Source organism: Dipteris shenzhenensis, chromosome 6, assembly GCF_047967505.1.
Source record: "Dipteris shenzhenensis isolate YYH24624 ecotype China chromosome 6, Dip_SZ_1.0, whole genome shotgun sequence".
In the NCBI taxonomy this organism is placed as follows: Eukaryota; Viridiplantae; Streptophyta; class Polypodiopsida; order Gleicheniales; family Dipteridaceae; genus Dipteris; species Dipteris shenzhenensis.
The window spans coordinates 43,837,338-43,861,481 of record NC_141601.1 but is presented as its reverse complement, the minus strand read 5'-3'; the positions used below and the strand labels follow the sequence as shown (position 1 = coordinate 43,861,481).

Genomic DNA, 24,144 nt, shown 5'->3' with positions numbered 1-24,144 from the left:
TCTCTTTAGCCAACTCGGCCATTTCCCCATCTTGGGTAGCCTCAGTGCTAGCCGATGCATCATCAATCGACTCTACCGATGCTATACATAGACACAGAAACTCTTTCGGAGTCTTCCGAATTTCCATGGCTGAAATCAATGGTCCTCGAGGTAAATCCTTTTCACCTCGCAAAACATATTCTACCCTGTTCATCTTGAACTGGTAAATATGCTTTTTCCAATCAATGGCTGGATTTTTTCAAAATGCCAAGCCATGCCTAGGGCTATATCTGCGTGAGCAAGCGTGGTCAACTCAAAGTCCAGCTTCTCAACATAGTCCTGAATTCGAAGTTCCAACTGGGTAACCCTCTGGTCCCATACTTCAGTTGAACTTCCGTCCGCCATCCTGACCGTATAACCATAGTCAGACGGACTAGTTTTCAACTTGAGCCTCTTAATAAGCTTCGAGTTAATTACATTGTGCGTTGACGCTGAGTCAAACAACACAATCACATCATGATTGGCTACTTGCGCTTTCATTTTAATCAACTTGGGCTCATCGAAAACCGTATACCCCGTTGCTGCGGGCTTTGAAAGGATGTTATCAGGTGCACCGCTTACTAACTTAGTAACAGACACACTTAACAACACAGGTACTAACCTCTGAGAAGGTCCCGCTAATTGCATCTGCATATATTCCGCATTGGGACTCTCCTGCATTTCCGCGTCGCATTCAGATATTATCATATTGGCCGTGCGACGGTCTTTGTTTAGTGGACAATCTTTCCACTGATGTCGCTGAAGGCAGCCGAAGCACAATCCTTCTTTTCTAGCTTTTTCTTTTTGCTCAGGGGTCAACGAGGACTTTGACCAAGCCCGGGCTGCCATTGGAGTTACTTTTCTTTTCATCCCAACGGTGGTACTTGTCTTTGCTTGTCCCTCAACCGGCTTCACCTGCTTGGTTTGGCCACTTGGCTGCGAGACACTTGTCTTTGAAGTCCATTTCCTCTGAAATTTTCATTTTTTCGGGTACTCATGCTGACTCCCTACCTGCACAAACCCACTAGGTTTGCCTCTGGCATCCTCGTAGTTCAGGGCTACTGCAATAGATTCATCTGATGTAGTCACATATTTAGCCCGAACTTCCATTTTAATCTTGTCGTTCAGTCCATAGATATAGTCTTTCAATTGAACCGACATAGGGAGAGGGTCTGTTATTTTCATTACACATTCCCTGAACTTGTCACTGTACTCTGCCACCGACAAATTCCTCTGGCGAAGGTTTCTATAAGCTTCCCAAGCTCGGGACTCTTCGTAAGGTGGAAGGAAGTGTTTCTTAAATTCAGCCTTAAACCCTTCCCAGGTGGTAGGGGCAACTTGATCTTTCTGTTGCTTTATCCACCACCTATCCGCTGCCTCAACAAACAGGTGAGTGGTCTCGCGGATTTTCTTTAGATCAGATCTGATTTCACAAATGGCGAAGGCTTCTTCCCACTTGTGCAACCAAACCTTGATTACATCAGAACTGCGCTTGGTCATCCGACTAGCGTACTTTTTCGGTCTTTAATTAGCAATATTAGGTACCTTGACCTTTGCACGTTCTGATGAATGTATACTGGGCTCTGGCTCTACTGGAGCTTTGCCCTTTTTATTTCTAGATGGTCTAGCTGACAAGGCTTGCACCATTTCTCTAATTCTATTTTGACCAGCATTCACTTGAAGCTGCTGGTTCATGATCTGTTGTAAAGCATCTTCTAGTACAAAAATCCTACCCACCAGAGTAGGTGTTGTGTGATGGGACATTTCTTGTGCAGATCGCGCTCTAGATTCACCAGGATTTATCCTGGAATCCTGTCCCTCTGCCTCCATTCTTTCAAAAGGGAAAATAGTTTTTTTTAAAAAAATAACTTCTTTCCGTACGTCAAAACCCCAAAAATATATCACACTTCGAACTCCCCTTTTGCTGTACAGGAATAACAGACTGCAACTGAAAACTGAAAATTTGTATAGAAGGAAAAAAAGATGCCCCCTGGAAGCTCCGCGAAGTCTTGGATACTCCTATCCCTGGTATTCAGATTTTCAATAAAATTGTCGAACCACTGCCAAACTGCATAATCTGCGCGATGTATTAGTCTTTGCCTGTTTGATGACGAAATTCCCACATCGTTGAGCTATCGGAGCTTTTTCATTTCAAAATCGTCAAATCTGAAAATCTTCTACATCCTTGCATCGCTTCCGCCTACCTGAGCCTTCACGAGATCTGAGTTTTACAAGCATCTTTTGGCCCAGCTTCCGAGAGAAGTAATAAGCTATAGCCAGGCAAGGAATACGTTTGTTGCCCCTTGCTTTTACCACTCTCTCTACCCGCATTTGCGCTTTGCATAGCTTGCTACTGAGGTCTTTTCGATAATTGTTTCCGAAAACGTGGCGCACGTTTTCTCCTTGCATGTCCTTACCGAAAAAATATCCGCAGCCGGTGAAGGTTTCCCAAGCTTGATAGTGTTGTTCTTAAGCAACAGACGCTATTCATCGCAATCTTGTGGCTCTGGCATAATTGAAATCCTCATTCGTCGTCTTTATTCACTCCGTGACATCGATGTGCTTTTTTTTCTCTTTTCTAGCTTTCCTCACGCTGAGTGGTGCCGACGGTCATTAATTATTTCTTCTGATATAACCTTCTGAGCTTATTCAAGGAGAAGGTCCTCGACAAGTTCCTCACGCTTGCGATGACATCCGTGACTATCCACAGCGTAATCCTGCGGCGCTGAAGCCTTGCTTCTATAACTCTCGCATGAATTCCCTCGTCCACCTGAGCCACGCTGATTTCACAGGTGTTTCACCCAACACCGCTCATTGCGTCGAAGGGCCTGCCCCTAACTTTAGTGTCACGCGCCATCGTTCTCTGGCTCCAAGCTGACCGTAAACCAACGGATTCACGTAGACAGCTCGTCCCTTCTACGCAACTCGTTCATCCATGCTCCCAGATGTTCTGTGCTCTGATACCAAATGACACATTCCCTAACTAATCTCTCTTTTTTTCCACCGATTCACAGACGAAATTCACAGGCGCTGGCATCCTGAATATCCTCCCAGCCTATCTCATGGATGGCATGCTCACAAAGATACGTAACTTTATTTCCTTCATGCCTATCCACAAGCCCTCAGTTCCTTAGATGGTTCCCTCTGCCACATGTCATCATTCTAGACCTTTAGCTTGGTACACCATTTAGCCCTCTCTTGGGGCACAATTAAAACATTTGCCCCTTGGCATTTTTACACATTTAGGTGCACCTAGGCCTGAGCACTCAGAACCACCTAGTCGATGCCAATACACCCTCACCTAGGACCTTGGCAGTTACTTCCCTTGACCATTTTATTTACGCACATAAAATATTACAAAAGTCGGTCATCTAAGAGAAAATGCCCACCGATCTTTCCGAGGTCATGCTATCTTGGCTAGAGCATAACAAAGTATCTCAGACTTTGGTGATCTATTTAACTGTAAAATCTGCGCCCAAAAGATAATGCTTCCATTTATGGATGGCATGAATTACAGCCAGCAACTCTTTCTCATAGATTCCTAGATATCTCTCTGCATTCCGGAGTCTCCTGCTCTCAACTACATGACCATTTTGATGCAATACAGCCCCAACACATTTCCCACAAGCATCACAATCCACATCAAATGGCTGATACAAATCTGGAACTATCAAGATTGGCTATGTGGTCAGCCTCTCTTTGGGTGTGGTGAATGCTTTCTTTTGTGGAATTCCATCTGAAAGCTGCATTTTTCTTAGTAAGAGGAGTGGCTATATCCGCAAATCTTCTGTAATAAGAGCACAAGCCTAGGAAACTTCGAACTTCATGCATAGTTTTCAGCTTAGGCCATTCTTGAATGGCTCGGATCTTTACCAGATCCATCCGTATCCCATCTTTGGATATTATAATGCCCCAAGTGATGGATTTCTTCCAGGAAGAATTCACTTTTCTTGCTGTTTGCATAGAGATGATGATTTCTCAGCTCTTGAAACACTGTAGCAAGATGTTCGTTGTGCTCTTCTTCGAACTTAGAAAATACAATTATGTCATCGAAGAAAGTACCAGTGAACTGTCTGTAGGGTCGGAAGATTAAAAGGAGCTGGGGCATTAGTCAATCCAAAAGGCATCACCAGATATTCATACAACCCAAAAGTAGTGCAGAAGGTTGTCTTATGCACATCCTAAGGTTGTATCCTCACTTGGTGATAGCCACTCTTTAAGTCTATATTGCGATGACAAATCCTGCACCTGATCCATAATCTCCCCTCACTGAGTTGCACTAACTCTGTATGGGGGCCTATTGGGTGGCTCGCTGCCAGGAATGAGTTCTATGCTATGATCTTTCGGTCTCTTATGGGGTAACTCCCCTGGCAAAGCGTCAGAATAACAATCTTTAAAAATTTCAAGAAACTGAAATTTATTTTGATCTGCCTCACTTATTTCTGCATGCATTTCAACATCTCTTTCTTCTACAAAAACCATGTAAGCTGAAACTGTAGACTTTATTTCTTTTCCAACAGAACTATTTGATACAATGGGAATAGTTTCCCCTCTATTACTAGCAACCACACGATGTACTTTGCCCCTATGTACAAACTCTAGCACTCTCTCAGGAAGAGTCAACTTCATTGCCTTGCGATGAAACCAAGGCATACCCAAGACTACATCATGATGTTTCAGTGGAGAAATGAAGAAGTCTTGCTGATCCACATAACTCTTTACATGAAGATGGAGCTTCCTTATTAAGGGAGTGATTGGCACAGGGTTCCCACGGAACATCTGGTCAGCATCCAGAGCCCTGTCCAACTCCTTCGTCTTTATTCCTAGCTTGGAGTAAAGAGTTGGACATGGCTCTGGATGTTGACCAGATGTTCTCTGGGAACCCTGTGTCAGTCACTACCTTGATAGGGAAGCTCCGTCTTCATGTACAGAGTTATGTGGATCAACAAGACTTCTTCATTTCTCCACTAAAACATCATGATGTAGTCTTGGGTATGCCTTGGTTTCATCGCAAGGCAGTGAAGTTGACTCTTCCTGAGAGAGTGTTGGAGTTTGTACATAGGGGCGAAGTACATCGTGTGGTTGCTAGAAATAGAGGGGAAACTATTCCCATTGTATCAAATGGTTCTGTTGGAAAAGAAATAAAGTCTGCAGTTCCAGCTTACATGGTTTTTGTAAAAGAGAGAGATGTTGAAATGCATGTAGAAATAAGTGAGGCAGATCAAAATAAATTTCAGTTTCTTGAAATTTTTAAAACTTGGAGTTTCGAACCGTAGGTTTCAAAACGAGTTTCGGAGACGATTCGGGGCAAACCAAAACGTCTGTAAAAACGTTTCGTCCATAATAGGGTATTTAAATATTTATATTTTTTCCAAAAAAGAGCTCCAATACTTGAAAAAAACTCATGACACATAGTGCATTTGCCATAGACATTGGATATGTCACTGAGTCCTGACTCGTGACTCTTGAGAACTTAAAAGTTAGAACTTGAAATCTGATGCTTGAAAGTTGAAACATATTACAATTTACTAATTCTGAAAATGAATCACACATCATTGTACATTCAAGAGGCAATGGTGCACCGTGACATGATCATATTTCAGAATTGGAAAAGAATAAATGGTTATGACTCATAAGGCCTTTCTACTAACTTTAAGCCTAGGTAAAAAGTAACCCTCTATTACAATCCTCCCTCCTCAAATAGAAATTTGTCCTCAAATTTGAAAAGGCTGTAACCTGGACATACAATGCTCCTTGTAAACCTGAACAGCTCAATTCTTGTCATATCAACTGAACAATGAAGTTTCTCAGTCAAATACCTCCCTGTGGGCATGCTGATCTGTAAATGGATCATATAATATTCCCAAGAAATCAAGCAATTGGGTGGAAGAGCTATGCTGTCCAATATAACAGATCTGATCATATAATCCAGTGAGACACATGCTGATCTGAGAAAGGATAGTGAATGCTGGCTTCATGCACAAACTTCATATACAGCCTGTTAAGGTCCATAGAGAATTCTCCCAAGGTTCTCAACCATTCACAACCAAGGACAATGTCAATAGGTCCCATTTCCAAGACAAATAGATCTCCATGAAAAGTATAGTCTTGAGAAAGTTGCACTTGAGCAGCCTGACAATATTGCTTACTGTGGGAATGCTGACCATTAGCCACCTCAACTTTGATCCCATGATCCAAAGTGGATGGGCATAACCTCACTGTTTGAAGTGTCTTTACATTAATGAAGTTATGAGTGCTCCCACTATCAACCAAAATGTGGACTGGTCTGTTATTGATTGTTCCTTTTAACCCAAGCGTTTAAGAGTCCTTGCAGCCCATAAAAATATCAGGAGATATGCTGTACACAACTGATTGTGTATCCCAATACACTTCATCATCATCAATTGCATCATTTTCATCAGAATTTCTGATCTCATCCTCATAATCTTCAACAACTTCAACGTTCCATTGTCTAGATCTATTTGAGCACCTTGGTAAACTATCATCACTAAGCATGGTGTCAAACATGGATAACCCACCTGGATCAAAGGGAAAGGTGGTCCCCTTTTCGGAACTATGATCCTCCTCATCATCAAGGCCTTCATTCACACAGTCCTGATATTCAAGAAATTCAGATTCTGCTGCAGATGTATTAGGAGATAAATCCTCATCAATCTCTAGAATCAAGCTCAACTTTGCTCCTGTTTTTGCTTTGCACACATTCCTATGTTTAGGGTTCCACTTCTCACCACAAAGGTAGCACAAATTCTTTAGAAAAGACAGCTCACCCAATCAAGCTTCCTTATATCTATCATCAAGAGATCAAGGCTGTGGGCTGCGCAAGGTGATCAAACAATCTTAGGAAACTCATTCTCAAGCATCTGTCCCATAGACACACAATTGGAGCCATTATTTGTAATGACCTGTACAACATTCTCAGGCCCAATTTCAATGATAGCTTGACGAATATGAGACCAAATAAATAGTCTTGTAACCACGGTCCTTGCCCTCCTCACATCTGACCACCCATCGCATAGAAATGTACATCCATACTTCTCCCAAGTGGCCTTTAGTGGTTTTAGCACTCTCTCCAAAGACTCCTTATCCTGGAGAAGGTGCGATGTGTGCAAGGTTGTATAAGAGGGACCATCCCACTCACAACCTATGCGTGAGATGGATCTTATGGCCCTTCTCCAAGCTGGCGTGCTGCACAATGTTAAATGACATCCCACATTGAATGAACAACTTTGTCAATTGACTAGTTGCCTCCTTCATGGCAGCCTTTTGCATCCCTGTCTTCATATGCCCTTGCAAACTAGTTCTTTTTGCTTGAGGTGTTGAGCTAGAACCACCACGGACAGCAGCAACATCACTAGCATCTTCCCCCTCCAAGTCCTCCGTACCAATGCGAGATCTTTTGGACACATCATTACATGTATCTTCATGGATGGCTTTCCAAATTGGGAGTTCCTTGATGGGGATTCCTGTTACCTTGGACTTCCACCTTTTGAGTTCATTGAAGATCTCTTCAGGCACCTCCTTACAAGGACCAACATTGAAACCTGAGGTGTGAGAGAAATGGGCCTTCAACCTGGTCCCACTACCACTTTTCGAAAGGCCACATCATTACATGTATCTTCATGTATGGCTTCCCAAATTGGGAGTTCCTTGATGGGGATTCCTGTTACCTTGGACTTCCACCTTTTGAGTTCATTGAAGATCTCTTCAGGCACCTCCTTACAAGGACCAACACCGAAACGTGAGGTGTGAGAGAAATGGGCCTTCAACCTGGTCCCACTACCACTTTTCGAAAGGCCACATAACTTGCAGTTCCTTTTGAACACTTGAGCCACCATACTTGGCCTCAAAATTAACATTATCCCATAGCGAATCATGAGGCATCTTGCTGGCTGCAAAATCATCTCCCCCCCCCCCCCCCCCAAAAAAAAAGAGCCTCAACCTTAGCTTAATGCTTACATTGCTTCAAGAAGGCTTAGCTTGGGCCCTGCTGCTTTACTATAGTCTATGCTAAAGCCTCAACCTTTGAAATCTTATGCATGTAGCTGCCCAGTGCGAGCATATGACTATATATACAGTCATGACTCATATGCTACAGCCTACATAGTACAATATAGCTGTAAACATATATATATATATATATATATATACATATTCTGTTTGCAGCTACAACATGCAAGGCGGCAACAGATCCTTCCAATGTCCAGGCAACAAAAACACACAGAAAGAAGAACATCTTGTCAACATGACGTTTTGGAAATCGGTACCTGAAGGCTGGAAATAATCGTGCCCTTTGGAGATGGGCAAAGCAAGCAGGTCGTTGCTGGCAGCTGCTACTAGCGTGAGGCGTACGGACAAACATATGTACGTACGTATAGACATCAGGGCTTGGGGCACCAACGGGTGCACGGACGAGTTGTAAGGGGATTCACGGACGCGTGGGTACGTATGGCCTGCAAATCGATGGGCGACGCAAAAATCAAAGTTGAGGGCTCAAGAAACGTCAAAACGGGTATTTTTGGGGCTTGTGAACATTAGGGGGTTTTTTGGGGGCCCCGAAACATGCGTTTCATAAGTGAAACGTTTCGTACGTTTCGGGCCAACTATGTCTCAGGGCTAAATCCTTTGATATAAAATTATCGGTAGCCTGTGGATCAAATAAAATCAGCGCTTGCTGGTCTCTGACTTTGCCCCATGATAGCAGCAATTCTCGTTCCTTTGGGTTTGAAACATGACCTAGTATGTCAGGAATTCCTCTTGCCATTGGCCTGTGCGGTTGCGGTCCCCTTGGCTTCTCTGCCTCTTTTCCCTTCGGAGTTGAAGGCTTTTTTGGGCACTGGGCAGCCACATGCCCCTCTTTGCCGCATCTGAAGCATTTACTCTCTTTCCTGAAAGTTTCAATCTGATCAGGGGTAAACTGTGGTCTTCCCTTATAGGACCTTTGTACCTAGTTTCCCCTCGGCTTCTGAGGCTGAAATCCCCTCTTCTGAGCCTTGGGAAACTCTATTGTTTCAATCTTGAGGATCGCTGGCTTTTTCTCCCCTGGTATCCCTGCCTGTAGTGAAGGCACACTAGTAGGATCCTGCATGTACATGAGACCACATTGGCTGAATGCGTAAGATCTGATATTTCTTTAATATCTCTAGTGTTCACTTGGGCCTGTATCTTTGGAGTGAGCCCTGCCCGGTACTTCTTGAGTTGAGTCTTGTCAAAGATTTTTTTGAAAGGTGAAACGTGCAAGTAGGAGTCCCAAAATATCTGGTTGTAAGACTCAACTGTATCTTGTGCTTCCATATGCATGCTCTCCCAACTAAGGAGGACATGATCCCGAAATTGTTTTGGAATAAACTATTTATAGAAAGCTTTCTTGAAGTCCTTCCATTTCCAAGGGTCTACATAGTTGGCTGTTTTAGCTATCCACCATGCACTAGTTGTACCGGTCAAATGCAAACCAAACATACGAAGCTTTGAGGACTCACTGAAATTTTCCAGGCTAAAGGCAGCATCAAACTACCTTATTAATTGCATTGCCTTTTCAGCTTGGCCATACTGGCCATTGTAAGTGGCAAATCTTACTGACTTCCCACCATCTTTGAATTATTTAGTCTCTGCCTTCCTGTTGGACTTAATCTTCTTCTTCTTCTTCTTATGTTTTGTCTCTGAAGATCGAGAAGAAGAAGATGATATTGAGGATGAAGAGGTAGAGCTAGAAGAAGAAGACAAACTGGATGCACTGTGATGATGTTCTTCTTGGGAAGAGGACGTGCTCTTTTATTTCTTTTTGCTGTCTTATGGTGAGACTTCTTACTCTTTCCCAATGTGTCATTTGTGGAAAGAGGAGTAGAACTCAAAGGTCTCTTTTTGCCCACCATGTCTTCCTAATCTGCTCTAGAGGGAGGCTTCTCTGGCTTTTCTCAAAAAGAGGTCGTACCATCCTGCGAAACAAAGGGTTGCTTGTTGCCTCCCCAACTGAGTAATCAGCTCTCTGTAGGCATTCTCTTTATATTTTGTATAGCCTCTGCCTGCTATATCTGATTAGACTCTGCCATTTCCTCATGGGGTGATTGGACATGCTGCTGTGAAGCCATCTCTGCAACTTGTCTGAGATCTGCAAATTCTCACACACACTATGTATGCAACTGATGCACTCAGCCTTTGTTTTTCAAAGAGAAAATACCTCAACAAGAGGTGTATTGCACCCACGACTTGTGAGTACCAGGATGTCAACTCAAAGCATACACCCACAAGGTTGCTAAAGCATCAACAACTGTGTTGCCCCTTTCCTGGCTGCTGCAAAAAGCACTCAGAATGCATCTGTTTTCCCTTCTCTGTGCACAAAGGCATGCATTTCCTTACTTGTGCAAATCTCTGATTTTACTGATTTTCTGCTGTTTTTCTGACAGGAAAAGTCTGAAAGGTAGGTGGAAAATGATGGCAGAAACTGTTTCTACAACTGTCTTTTTTTTTGAAACAGTAACTAGATGAGTAATCGGCTGGTAACACTAACCAAACTAACTTTCTCTGTAACTGAACCTCTAACTAGAGTAATTGGATTGGTCACAGTCTGGTTACTCTAACCATACTGGTCTGGTTAGGTCAGGCTAACTGGACCTATAACCAAACATTTTAATCCGGTACACTAACCAAGGTTAGGTTAAGTTAAGTTAACCCTCGGGTCAGCCACGCCAGCAAATCTGCCATGTGAGCATGTGCCATGTGTCCCTGCCACATCAGCATCCATGTGTCACCTGCAGGCTCTGCCATATTATCTCTACACTTGCTTGCACCACGTCAACAGATGACGTCATGAATTGCAACGTGTTCTGCTTCTGCACTGCCACATGTCAATTTTGCCACGTCAGCTCTGCTCACTGCCACATCATCTCTACTACCTAGCTAGGCGCCACGTCAACGCCTAAGTCGCCATGTCTGATAAAACAAACACACAGGGTTGCGGGCACACGAAACCTAACAGGGAATTCCCGTGAAATTTCTTCTGTGAATTCGTTGGAGAGCATCGCCCATTCACGGTCACGGTACCCTCATTCATCGCCATTCACAAGCATGGAATTACGAGAAGGCTGTACCCCTGACAGCATCCAGCGATCGTCTGCTCAGTACATCTCACGATCATTGTCAAAGAACAGACGTGAGCCCACACTCGTGATTAAACGATGAATCTTGCTCTGGCTTTCTACTGCAATGTATGCGATGAACATCACAAAGCATTATCCTGCAGTGTGAACGAGTCTGCGTGCCTCTCGCAAATGTGCAATCAGCAATCCACGGCACCTGCGTGGGTTATCCATTAGATTCGTGCAATAGTCTCTCAACTCCTTAGGCAGCCCGCAAGAATATTTCTCAACCTTCTCAGTGAAAGGAACAAGCCAGTAGGAGCTAACGGGCAATAGAGCCGCCCAAAACTTGTTGTTATACTCCTCTAAATTGCGGCAATTAATGGAATTCAGCTCATGCCAAGCAGTCATAATGCCAACTTCAAAACTCGTGGTAAGTCGCGCGGCTGAAAACACATGCTTGAAATCTACCCACGTGTTTGGTGTAGGCGGTGGATCACTTGAAACTGGCCCCTAGGTAAAAAACGAATTTCCCTGATAGCACCTGAAATTGGCCCCTGGGTAAAAACGAATTTCCTTGGCAAACTTTGGATCACCTAAAACTGGCCCCTTGGTAAAAATGAATTTCCCCTGGCAGGCTCTGGATCACCTAAAACTGGCCCCTGGGTAAAAACGAATTTCCCTGGCAAGCTTTGGATCACCTGAAACTGGCGCCTGGGTAAAAACGAATTTCCTTGGCAGGCTCTGGAAGCTCCAAACTGATGATTTGGCTCCTCTGAAACTGATTTGGCCAACTGAATCTAAAAGAAGGGCTCCTCCCCCCTTTTAAAGCCCTAGGCTCCAAAAAGGAGTGTTTTTTAATTGCACCACTCTTTTGGCCCCTAAAAGCAATTTTTTAATTGCACCACTCTTTTGGTCCCTTGTTGCACATTGGCCCTAGGAATTAATTGCCTAGTAATTGGGCGCACATTCACTATTTCCAAGAGCCCACTAGGAATTTTAATTCCCCATGGCCGGACTCTCGCGTCCCAGAGGCTCAAGGCAATCACGCGCAAATTACGGGAGTCGCAAATCAAAAGTTGTCCTCGTGACAGGTCTCTATGCCAATTTGCTCTCTCTCTCTCTCTCTAATGCAATCAGCATACCATTGCATAACAGCAAACAACTCTCTTTCTCTTTCTCTCCCTCTCTTTCACAGCACACTAGGGCCTAGGACAAATCGTCGGGCTGGACCCCCGCGAAGGTACTTTATTACTTGAAAAGATTTGAGTACACAGAGAGTTCAGCGTAGAGCTGCATTACAAAATTTCAACATGAATCCAAAGTACAAAACAGCTCAAGGCTTATTCTTTTGGCAAGTTTCCACTTGTCTAATTTCTAGCCTAATTCTAATCCCATGTCCATGGGTAAGGTCCTCTGGGGTCCTCTTAGCACTTGGTCACGTGAATAACTCCTAGGTATAAGAAAGGTTCTAGACTTGGCCATTGCGGAGCGATTGCGATTGCAACAATTAAATAAAGCGCATAACCATGGCACCCATTAATTGTTAGCGCTTCGCATGTGAAAAATAAACAGTAGACTAATCCTAGTCACTGTGGGCGTCCCCACTCAACACATGTGGGCACATAACAAATATATATATATATATTCTCTGGTTGATCGGAGTCAACGCTCTTGATCATAATTAAGGGGGCTTTGACCAACGGTCGAGGCGGCTTAATTATGGCCAAGTCTCTTTAACCGAAGCTGGCACATCTCTCCAATAGAAGTTGGCACAACTCGGTTAACCATAGCTAACCCTCTTGGTAATAAACCAAGTCTCCCTGACCAAAATTAGGCTTACTTGACCAGAGTCAAGTATCTTTGGCCGTAGTCAATTCTTTGACCATTAAAAGAACTCTTCGACCATAATTAACACAAATGGAAAACTCTTTAATTATGATCAAATAAATGGTCAACTCAATACTTTGACTTTAGGATATTTAAAACTTGGTGATGATATATCTCAAAATGTGAGAAGCGCTTCAGTAGACCAGCTCCAAAATGATCAAGCGGCTCTCTAGAAGGTTCCGAAAATGTTACAGTAGGTCACTATTTCCAAAATGGCTGCTTTGCAAGAGCTGAAAGCTAGAAACAGCCCCGAAACTGCGTTTGGAAGAGGCGGTTCTGCAGCAGCAACCTCTAACTGGTGTGAAAATGCAAGAGCATCTCCAAAACAGGTCAAAAGACCTCCAAAAGACGGCAAAAATCTGCAAACAATGCTGACGGATGGTCGGTGTCTGCTGTAGCAGCCTGCAAACTTTAAAAACGGGGATGAATCAGCTTGTATGCAGGTGCCTTTTGCAAAAAGGGCCAGCCAGCAGGCTGTGGAGAGGCTAGACGGGCAGAAATGGGCATAGGAAGCTACAAAACAGAGGCGAAATGGAGGGAGCAGTGAAGGTGGCTGAGCAAAAACTCTAAAAGGGTAGAAAGCAGCTGAAAGGAGGCGAAAAAGGGTTGAATTTGAGGTAGAATTGAGCAGGGCTGAGGCGGCTGCAAGAAGAAGGGCTGAAGCAGAACTAAGTTTTTGGATTAGGGTTACGACTAGGATGATGACGTGGTAGGGCAGCTATGGCAGGATTGACCTGCTTTGACACCATGTGAGAGAGAGAGAGAGAGAGAGAGAGAGAGAGAGAGAGAGAGAAGGTTAGGGTGTGAGGAAATGATGCACAAATGAAGACATAATGAAAGGCTCTCATTCATTCATCAAGTATATCAAGACAAGTGAAGTACAAGCCTTATATAGGCTACTCACTCACACACTAGCACCTAGTGCATATGGGATAAGTCCCATGATGACACGTGGCACTCACACATGACTCACACACATAGACTAGTACTAGATCACCTAGTACTACATACCAACACTTCACTCCAACACACTCTTTGACTATGATATCTCCAACACTTCCACTCCCCAAGGTCCCACTGCAGGACCTAATGGGGGAACCACCATATAACCGGAGTCTCCAAGACCCAAGTGCCAGAAAAAGGGGGTCAAGATCAAGATACCACTTGAATCCTTCCCCCACTCCAAATAACCTGCAATCCTGACCGGCTGAAAGGCAACCCCCAAAAGAATATCCTCTGAAGATTTGTGAAGCGTGCCTCCCGATTGAACCTGAAGAGCAAGGGCATCCTCTTGTGTATCCCACATGGCTATAACCTACAGAGGAATACCCGTCCGTGAAAGCCCTGATTAGGTGAACTTTGTGTATCGGCGTGTCATCTGTATCCGTCCACTCTCTTGGTATGGCTGCATCTATTTGCTGAATCTTGACTGCACTCCCTTTGAGGTGGCTGACTGATAAGTGTATTTGATCCTGTGGAAGCTTCCTGAATGCTTTCCAAGCCCCCATCGTGGAGGCAGGTCCCCTCTCCCATCTAGACCACTGCATATAGTGTGACGCTCCTAGTGATTTGCCGTGTCTATCTCTTCGCGAGAGGAGGGTGGAACTCTCTGAAGAGTGATTGTAATATTTAAAACCGTGGCATATGTATAAGTAGTTAGGAGGATTAGGGGTACTTTTTTGTTCAAGGTTTTCCCCCTAACCACGGTTACCCCAGGGTTTGTTGACAGCTCCAACCCCTTTATACTTAAGTCGTGCAACATCAATTCAGGATTCCTCCACGTTTTTGCTCTCCCCCCCATTCTTACATGCCACCTCTATTTCTAAAGAGTTCCGAGGGTTTTCTGCAGAATTTTTGCAGATTTCAAACTTTCAGGTGCTGCTACTGATGTTTCAGATGGTTTTTAGCAGATTTATGGCTGCTCTCCATCCTTTAGCTACAGTTTTGAAGGGGTTTTCACAGTTTGCAGGCTGTTTTGACCCTTTTGTAGGGGTTTGGGCCTGCTGTAGCAAAATTTCTGCAGATTTCAGGGTTTGTGCAGGCATTTGGAGAAGTGTGCCTGTCGGGTGCTACATTTGATAGCATTTTCAACTGACTTTTTGCTATTTTTCAGAGTAGTTCTGCATTTTGGAGCTGTACAAGTCAATTGTGACATGTTGCAGGCTCTTTTGGAGCATGTATTAGGCTAAGATTTAGGATCTTAGAGAACAACTGCTGAGCATTGATGATATTATACTTGATAGTCAATTCTTTGCCAGAGACTTATTTGTCTGTTAATAAGTTTGTGAATTTGTCCATGAGGGGTAGTATAGTTCCACTTACTTTTCAAAGCTTATGGGGCTCTTATTGTAAGAAGAACAAATGAGGAAAAATATAAGCCTCATTTTGGTGGCTCTCAGTCGAGGACTGATACAGCTCAGCCATGAAAGGGAAATTCAGAAAATGCTGTTCAGCCCAAGAAAAAAGGGTAACTGTCATTATTGCAAGAAGCCTGGACACCACATCAATGAATGCAAGAAAATTTTGGAGAGAGACTATAAAAAGAAAGAACGTGAAATGCCAGTTTTCAAGGGTAGTGCTTTACCAACCTTGTTACTAGAGAGGTCTTGTTTGCTTTGTAGTTATGATGCTAGGTGTGATGGTATAAGTGATGCCTTAGATGTAGTTTGCTACTTTGATAGTGTTTTTCCAAGTACATTCTTCATATCGTGTGAAAGGAGTTAGAAAGATTTTTTTGTCATCAATTGATGGGACTGATTTATGTCTTCTAGATATCCTATAGGTGCCAAGGTTCAATAATTTACTTTGTGTGTCCTCATTTGGGAAAAGAGACTATGCTGTCAATTTTGAAGACGGTAAGTGCATTGTTTGGGACATAGAAAAGGACAAAGAAAAGGACTATCACTCTCACCACAATGTAAATATCCTAAGTCAAAGTACAGTTGACCATTTATTTGATTATAATTAAAGAGTTTTATATGTGTTAATTATGGTCAAAGAATTTTTTTAATGGTCAAAGAATTGACTATGGTCAAAGATACTTGACTCTAGTCAAGTAAACCTGACTTCGGTCGGGGAGACTTGGTTTATTACCAAGAGGGTTAATTGCGGTTAACCAGAGAACTATAGAGCTGACTACGGTCAGAGAGTGTTGACTTCGGTCAACAAGACTTGGCATGCGCCAAGAGGGTTAACCACGGTTAACCAAGATGTGCCAACTTCGGTTGGAGAGTTGTGCCAACTTCGGTTGGAGAGACTTGGCTATAATTAAGGCGCCTCGACCCTTGGTCAAAGCTCCTTAATTATAATCAAGAGTGTTGACTCCGGTCAACCAGAGAATTAATATATATTTTTATATTTGTGAGGTGTGCACATGTGTTCAGTGGGGACGCCCACCGTGACTAGAATTAGTCCACAGTGTGTTATTTGCATGCAAAGCGCTAACAATTAATTGGTGCCATGGTGGTGCGCTTTAATTAATTGTTGTAGGTACTAGGAAGAGTTATTTTCCTAAGCGTTACGGGAGCGGTGCGCGTGACCAAGTGCTTCGAAGACTCCAGAGTGGCCCTTAGTGGCATGTAATAGGACTTAGTCTAGATTTTAGACAAGTGGCATGTTGCCAATTTGAAATGAGCTTGAAGCTCTTGTAATGAAGGATTCACGTTTTGGATTTTGGGATGTATCAGACAGCTCTACGCTGAACTCTTGTAACAGATTCTCTTCAAGAAATAAAATACCTTCGGGGGGGTCCAGCCCGACATGTTGTCCTGGGCCCTAGGAGTGTGTAGAGAGAGAGAGAGAGAGAGAGAGAGAGAGAGAGAGAGAGAGAGAGAGCTTTACTGAGTATTTCTGCAGTAAATTCAGTGTGCGAGGATCTATAGAGAGAGGACTAGTGAGTTGCAATCACTGAAACCCAAACTAGATAAAATTCCCGATTCACTTTGGCACCGTGGGACAATCGCAATCAAAGCGGGACTCTTTTGAAGTAAATTGCAGCACCCGAAGCAAGGATAATCACAGCACCCGGAGCAAGGATACGTGGTGATGGAAATTTTGTACACTTCTCGAGATACATGTGGGAGTTGTGGTAACTGAATCGCCGATAAGATAGAGTGCTGGGAGAGAAGAGTTAGGAGCAAAACACATCACTAGGGCCCCCTAAGGTCTTTATTGCAATAGAATAATCTTTACAACTGGCTCTTGAAAGAGCATAGAACTGAGTACAATTCTGAATGAATCTAGGAGGCCTAGGGTCTTTCTTTTATAGACTTGGCCTAGCAAAAAGCTAGGGCCTGCTTTCTAAAAGCTGGCCCTCCTTTGCATCCCCTTGTCTTTACTTTTTGAGCCTTGTGGGATGAGCCTTTTACACTTTTCTCCCCACTCTTGGGTCCTTTTTGCACTCTCTTAGGTCATACACATAGCACAAACAAATTCCAACACTTTAACCCATTAGAGGTTAGCGAAATGCATGCATTCCTAGTTCTTGGACTATTTCTAGTCCCTTGTGGGCATCCCCACAACTCTCTTTTTACCAATGCAGGGCAAAAGTAAAGCAATAAAACTTATTCTTGGTTAACCAACGCACTTTTACCAATGCAGTGCAAAAGTAAAGCAATAAAACTTATTCTAATAAAAATTACTCTTTATTTTCTTAGGAGAAGTCCCAAATGGTGACAATCACTACATGCCTTTTAAATAAGGGTTTGTACCAGTTGGACGAACATACAGCAGTGTGCCTAATGCATGTATGGCAAGAGTGGCTGCAGAAAAGAAAAATGCAGAATTATGGGGTGCATATTGGGATAAATGCATAGGAATACTTTCCTAGGGATGGACCTGTTAGAGCTGGATGAAATGACAGCTCATACACAAGGGTCCCATGAGGATACCATGTTTGGGACAGCATCTATATTTTGTTACTTTCATAGATCAAAATTCTAGGTTTTCATGGGTATAGAATATTCCCTCAGAGAAAAATTAGATGTCTTTGAGTGCTTCGAGCAGTTTGGTTCTATGGATGAGAGCAAAGTGCAGACTTTGAGAACAGATGGGGGGGGGGGGGGGGATATATGTTAGATGCCTTGAAAAGAGTTCTTGAAGGAAAAATGGATTATGCATCAATGTACATCCCCGTGTACATCTCAGCAAACGGTATTGCTGAGAGGAAGAATAGGTCTTTGATGGAGATGGCCAGGTGCATGATCAGAGGAAAGAGGTTGCCACAGAGATTTTGGACGGAGGCAATAATGTGTGCTTGCTGTTCCCACCAAGGCCTTCAAAAATTTCAACTCCTTTTGAGGCTTGGTATGACAGGAAACCCAACGTGGACTACCTTAGGGTGTTTGGGTGTGTAGCCTATGCTAGTTAGTTAAGACACAAGTTGGATGATAAGGGCATTTAAATGCTTTTTTGTTTTTGTTTTTTTGGCTACAACCGTGAGAGCAAGGTTTCCTATCTATACAATCCTCAAGCAAGAAGGATTTTGTTAGTAGAGATGTGATTTTCACAGCAAACTCAAATCAGCGCATGTATGAGTTTTATAAGCAGCTGCATACATGTATTTAGGATGTGTTTGAAGGGTTACTCCTAGTGGCAGTCGAAGTCACTTCAGAGCAGCCAGTAGAAGGTCAGAATATTCATCCTGCAAATGCTGATGTACATAAGCCTTTTGATGGTCTAGATCAGATCCAAGATCAGCCTATCTCAATTGCCAGAGAAGAGAGGGGCTAATCTAGAACAGCCATAGATGGCTGTTACAAACTTTGCAGGACAATGGGAAAAGGGCTAATTCAAGAGGGACTGATTCAGCTTGGATGAGTTCATTATATGATACGGATGAACCAAATAGTTTTAAGGATGCTCAAGGCAGTGAGCATTGGAGAAGGACATGCAGTTAGAGTTGGAGCAATACATGGGAACTGGTGGATTTGCCCATAGGGAAGAAAGCCATTGGGACAAAGTGGGTATACAAGTGGGAGAGACTAAAATGAAATCGTCTAGACTTCACAAGTAGTTGTAGCTTGAATGAAGAGATTTTGGACTACTTTTTGATTAGCCTTCTCGTTTAGTGCTAGCCTTCGACTGAGTTTGCCCTTGAGCTCCGGAGTGCCGACAGAAACTAAGTACGAAGACTTTGTATGCTCAAGTATGTGTGGGTGTGTGGATTTGTATGTGTGAGAGCATATTTTTATACTATGGTCTACACCCATTGTTGTGCGCTGATGACGTCAGTGGGGATGTCATAGTAGCTAGTCCCTGCTATGCGTGATGGAGTTTATGGTTTTCAACCTTATGAGTGACTATCATGAGTTTGAAACTGCACTATGTTGTGTTTTTAGAGGATGAATTTGGGAATGTTCCTGGATTCATCTAGGTATATACAAGATCAAAAGAAAATCTGTTGGTACAATTGACAGGTACAAAGCAAGGTTGGTTTCCAAGGGCTATTCTAAGCAAAAGCGGATAGACTATGATAAAAGCTTTTGTCCCACTTTGAGGATGACCACCATCAGATGTGTTGTTTCATTGGCTGTTCATTTTGGTTGGTAAGTACATCAATTGGATATAAAAAACAGCCTTTTTTATTGGGGACTTGTAGGAAGAAATGCATGCGAGTTAGCTTGTTGGTCTTCAGGTGTTTGGCCTGGAATATGAATTATGCAAACCCCATACGACACATTATGGGCTCGAACAAGCTCCAAGGTTTTGATATGAGAATATCCATACATTTTTGACCAATCAGAGTCTATTGAATAGTCCAACTGATAAGATAGATTTGTTGATTGTCAATACATATGTGGATGATATGCTACTCATAGGCACAATTGAAGAGAAAATTATCAAATTCAAGAATGATCTTGAAGCTTCATTTGAGATGTACACTATTATTTGGGCATTCGGTTTATGCAAATAGATGAAGGCCCAAACAATCAAATAAATTCAAGGGCTGTTACAGAGGATCAAATTTTCAGGCCTGCAAGCCTATTTCAACTCCCATGGAGCTACGGTTTGAGGCTGCCCATGCATGATGCAAGTGAACCCTTTGATGCTGTTGTATATAGTCAGGTTGTTGGATTCCTTATTGATCTCTGCAATACCCATCCAGATATTCAGTCAGGTATCCCAAGCATTAAGGTGCTGTAAAGTGTGTTTTAGGATACTTCCAGCGTTCAGATCGGGATAGGAATTTGGCTTAAGAGATTGATGCAGTGGTTAGTCGCTGCGATACTCATTGAAAGTCACCGTGCTATGGTGGTGGCATGGAATCCTGTGTTTCATGCACGCACAAAACATATTGAGATCCATTATCATTATGTCAGAGAATGATTGCATGTAAGAGAGATTAGTTTGATCTATTGTCGTACACATTAGAATGGTACAGATCTTTTCACCAAGCCCTATCGAGAGAAAAGTTTGAGGCTTTCCGCAAAGCTTTGGGCTTACTTTTGTTTTGTGATTGCAATCATTCCTTGTACACTAGGACATTGATGTTGGAAATATTGTAGATCTAAGAAAGAAAAGAAAGAAAGAAAGTTTATTAAAGTCTTCGGTTGACCGATGGGTCTATGAGACTGGGAAAGACCTGATACAATGAGCTGTGGTAGTGGAGCTACTACACGAGCATCCACACCAATGCAGAATGCAAAAAATGCAAAATGGTCAATGTATTAAGTAGCTAGGAGGGTTAGGGGCAAGGTTTTCTCGCTCACCCTAGCGCTTACCTGGGGTTATGTTGACAGCCACTTTGTACTTAATTCTTGCAACTTCAATTCAGGATCACTTTACGTTTTTGCTCTCCCCTCCATCTCCAATTCCACTCTCCAGAACTTATAGTCTCCCCAGGTGAGTTGTAAACCAATGAATGGTGCACTTGTGATTCTATTGACCGATTTTGTTTTTACTATTACTGAAGTACAATACATGCTACTAAAATAATGGTGGAATGGGGTAGTGTTGTGGTGGATGTGGGGAACAGTTTATATATGGATATGTTCCGTCTTGCGTGTGTACTTTCATGTTTCATCTGCAGTCACTCTAGGAGACATATTTGTCTATCTTGTTTAGCTGCAAATTAATATGGATGTGTTTAGCTCCGTGTGTCATGCACTGTGTAATCCAAATTTGCTACTCATAATGTTGTCTACCATTTTGTCAAAATCTATTTTACTGTGTTGAACTTCTGTATCAGGCCAAAAAGGAGAAAGAAAAAGAAAAAGAGAAGGAGAAGGAGAGAGAAAAGAGGAAAGAGAAGGAGAAGAAGGAGAAAGAAAGGGACAAAGAAAAGACTAGCAAGAAGGAGAAGGAGATTCATGTTGATGCAGGCGATGTTGGAAACAATCATATTCAAAGGGAGGAACGAAGGAAGGACAAGGAAAAGGACAGGGATCGCGAAAGAGAGAAGGACAGGAAGCACAAGAAACGCCATCGCAGTAGAAGTAGTGAAGAAGCAAGCTCAGAGAAAGAAGATAGGGAGGAAACAAGAAAGTCCCGCAGGCATAGCAGTGACAAGAAAAAGTCATCTCGGAAGGTTGTTCCTTGAATTTGCTTTAGCCTTTTTGTCTTAATTTTTACCTGCTTAACTTAAATGCTTGTACACTGATTGATATGGGTCATTTGTTTATAAAAAGGTGCATGCAGAGATCTTTTGTGGATTCTGGGGAATTGTTTTGCAGAAATAGGTTGTGGAGCTGATTTGTGATTTTTTCTTGCCTCATAAGCAGCACGGGCATGAATCTGGTTCAGATAGTGAGAACAAGCATAAGCGACACAGGAAGGATCGAGACACACTAAGGAGGAACGGTACAGCCGATGAGTTGGAGGATGGAGAGCTTGGGGAGGATGGTGAAATTCCGTAGGCATCGTCTACTGCACGTCTCAGTTCTGTAGCTCTTATTCCCTTAATCTTTTTCTGCTCTCTATACCACTTTGGTGGTTGATTTTGCACATCAGATTGCTAAGAACAGTGGCTGGCTCCAGTCAATGTTACTGGACTCTAGTTTCAATTCCTTATGAGATGATGCTAGTTTGAGCAGCCAGTCCTATGTTCATGCAATTTAGACTGTTAGATTATGTTTCAGCATTGAAAGAAATTAATTTCATCCATTTTTTTGTCATTCTAATGTTTAGAAGACCTATTTTATCCAAATGCTTTTTCTCGTTCACCACTCAAATTCAATGCAATCTATTTTTTAATGGTATTTCATTTTGTAAGAGCTGGGTGTTTTTCCTGTTCTGTGACTGGCAGTTCACAGTTTTCAGAAGTTGGCTTTTGCAAGGTAAGTGTTTGGATTTCCCTTCTGATAAGTTTGGTGGCAGTGTGACTGTTGTTGGGTTTGTTCAGTTGGACTGTATAGATTGCATTAGGATCAAATATCGGTTTTTAGGTTTTAAATTCGTTTTAAATTTTGGATAAAGTCAGTAGTTATGAAACTTGTAGTGAGCTTTATTTCAGCTACGAGTTTTGACAGTGAAGATGGCTGTAAGAATGTTGTGTTTTGATTCAAAATTTACTGGAAGAGCTGCGGATACCTTTACACCTCAGCTGGGCATCCAGCTAGAGAGTTTCACGAGCACTTGAGTCAGAGTTGCAGACAATGAAACCATTAGCAGGTAACTCTCTAGTACTTGTACCCTTGAAAGTGAGAATGTGCTGGAGTATTTCAAGGGACTGAAAATTTGGTTTTTCATTTTTATTAATCACAGTGAAGCAAGGAATCTCTTGTTTTTTTTTCCGCAAAGAAGTGACTGACTTCTATTAAGTATGAAAGAAATTTGTTGAGCAAAAATTAAGAGAAGATTGCATCGTGCAAGGCATGGAAAAATAAGCACCCTTATAGGGCCAAATCAAGCTACTGTAATGGAGCTAGAAAAAATCCAAGGTTGAGGCTGAAAATGCCACATCAACCATGCGGAGGACTCATTTTCAATAACATGGCCAAATAAAACTGCATGCTGAAATCAGTGTGCAGCTTTCATGTGTTAGTCATTTGCCTTTGAAGATGTAGAAGTATTGTGGGATGCCATAGTATTGTACATGCCTAGAATTGCTGTTCAGAGGGGAAGGAGAAGGGGGAGGGAGTGGTGAAAGGCAGGTTTATTACAAGCATTGGGTGATGTGATTAAACTTGATTTGTAGAATGCATATGTTGACTCCCTTCTTAGGCTGGTTCCGACACTACAGTGAATCTGAGGACTAGCCCTTTAGGAATCTATGTTTTAATCGAGATATGCATGGGCATTCAATGGTGTCATGACCATTTACTGATTTCTGAGACTGACTACTTTAGGTTGTTAGGATTTTATAGTGAATGCTATGCAGTCGAGGTTTTCCGGTGATCTTGATGGGCTAAAAGCTTTAAGCCACCGTGGTCATGCGCATAATAATTCCAACCAAATGGTTGTTTCAATCAAACATTTGAGGGACGATACGTTTTAAACATTTTGTATTTTGCAGGAAAAAATATTTTATGTTTTAAATAAGAGAGAGAGAGAGAGAGAGAGAGAGAGAGAGAGAGAGAGAGAGATTTTATTCCTGTTTTTTGGAAGATTTTGTTTCTTGACTTGTTTATTTTTTCTTAGTCACCTTCTTGCTTCCTTCTTATTTCTTGTTTTCTTTCTCTTTTGTTTATTTGACATATTTTAGTAAGGAGTGGGTTTGCCCAAGAGCCTCCGCGGGTCTTTAGAAACCCAGTATAGCTGCTTATGCTTGGGCACTGATGACGACATAAGTGTTGCTTTGCTTGCTAAGTATGTCTTCCTTTTGTTTTTTATAAAAGTTTTTGTTTACCTCTTTTTTCTTCTCTTTTATTTTCTCTTTTATTTTCTGTGTAGAATTTTGGTCTTTCGAACAACAAAAAATCCAAATTTGTATGATCGGACATATTCTAGTCTTACAAAGGTATATACAAAAGTATATTGCATCTCTCTCTCTCTCACACACACACACACACACACACACACACACACACACACACTTTTTTTTTGGGTAATATCCAGTGCTATATTTATATGCTGATAATTGCTCGGGGACAAACTCAATGAGGAAAGAAAGTATTCATTGGAGTGCCATCTTTGACATTCCACTCGCTTTACAGGAACCTGTTCGGGCATACAATCTCATGAAATTGGGAATTAGATACATACA

General features: G+C 42.4%; 1 protein-coding gene across 4 annotated transcripts in view; it reads left to right on the top strand.

The window, feature by feature from the left end:
• Nucleotides 1–24,144, top strand: part of LOC147901210 (pre-mRNA-processing protein 40A-like) — an 87,327-nt gene that overhangs the window by 55,254 nt on the left and 7,929 nt on the right. For 2 of the 4 annotated variants that reach the window (XR_015541218.1, XR_015541219.1), the window contains 4 exons: nt 21,190–21,528; nt 21,722–21,878; nt 22,246–22,276; nt 22,453–22,610. Coding sequence is in view for 2 of the 4 variants with exons in the window: in XM_087376313.1 (XP_087232439.1) it covers nt 21,190–21,528; nt 21,722–21,856 (474 nt within the window). In the remaining 2 variants the exon portion in view is untranslated. Of the gene's footprint in view, nt 1–21,189; nt 21,529–21,721; nt 22,115–22,245; nt 22,611–24,144 lie in introns of those variants that run through there. The other 2 variants (XM_087376313.1, XM_087376312.1) reach the window with 2 other exon arrangements.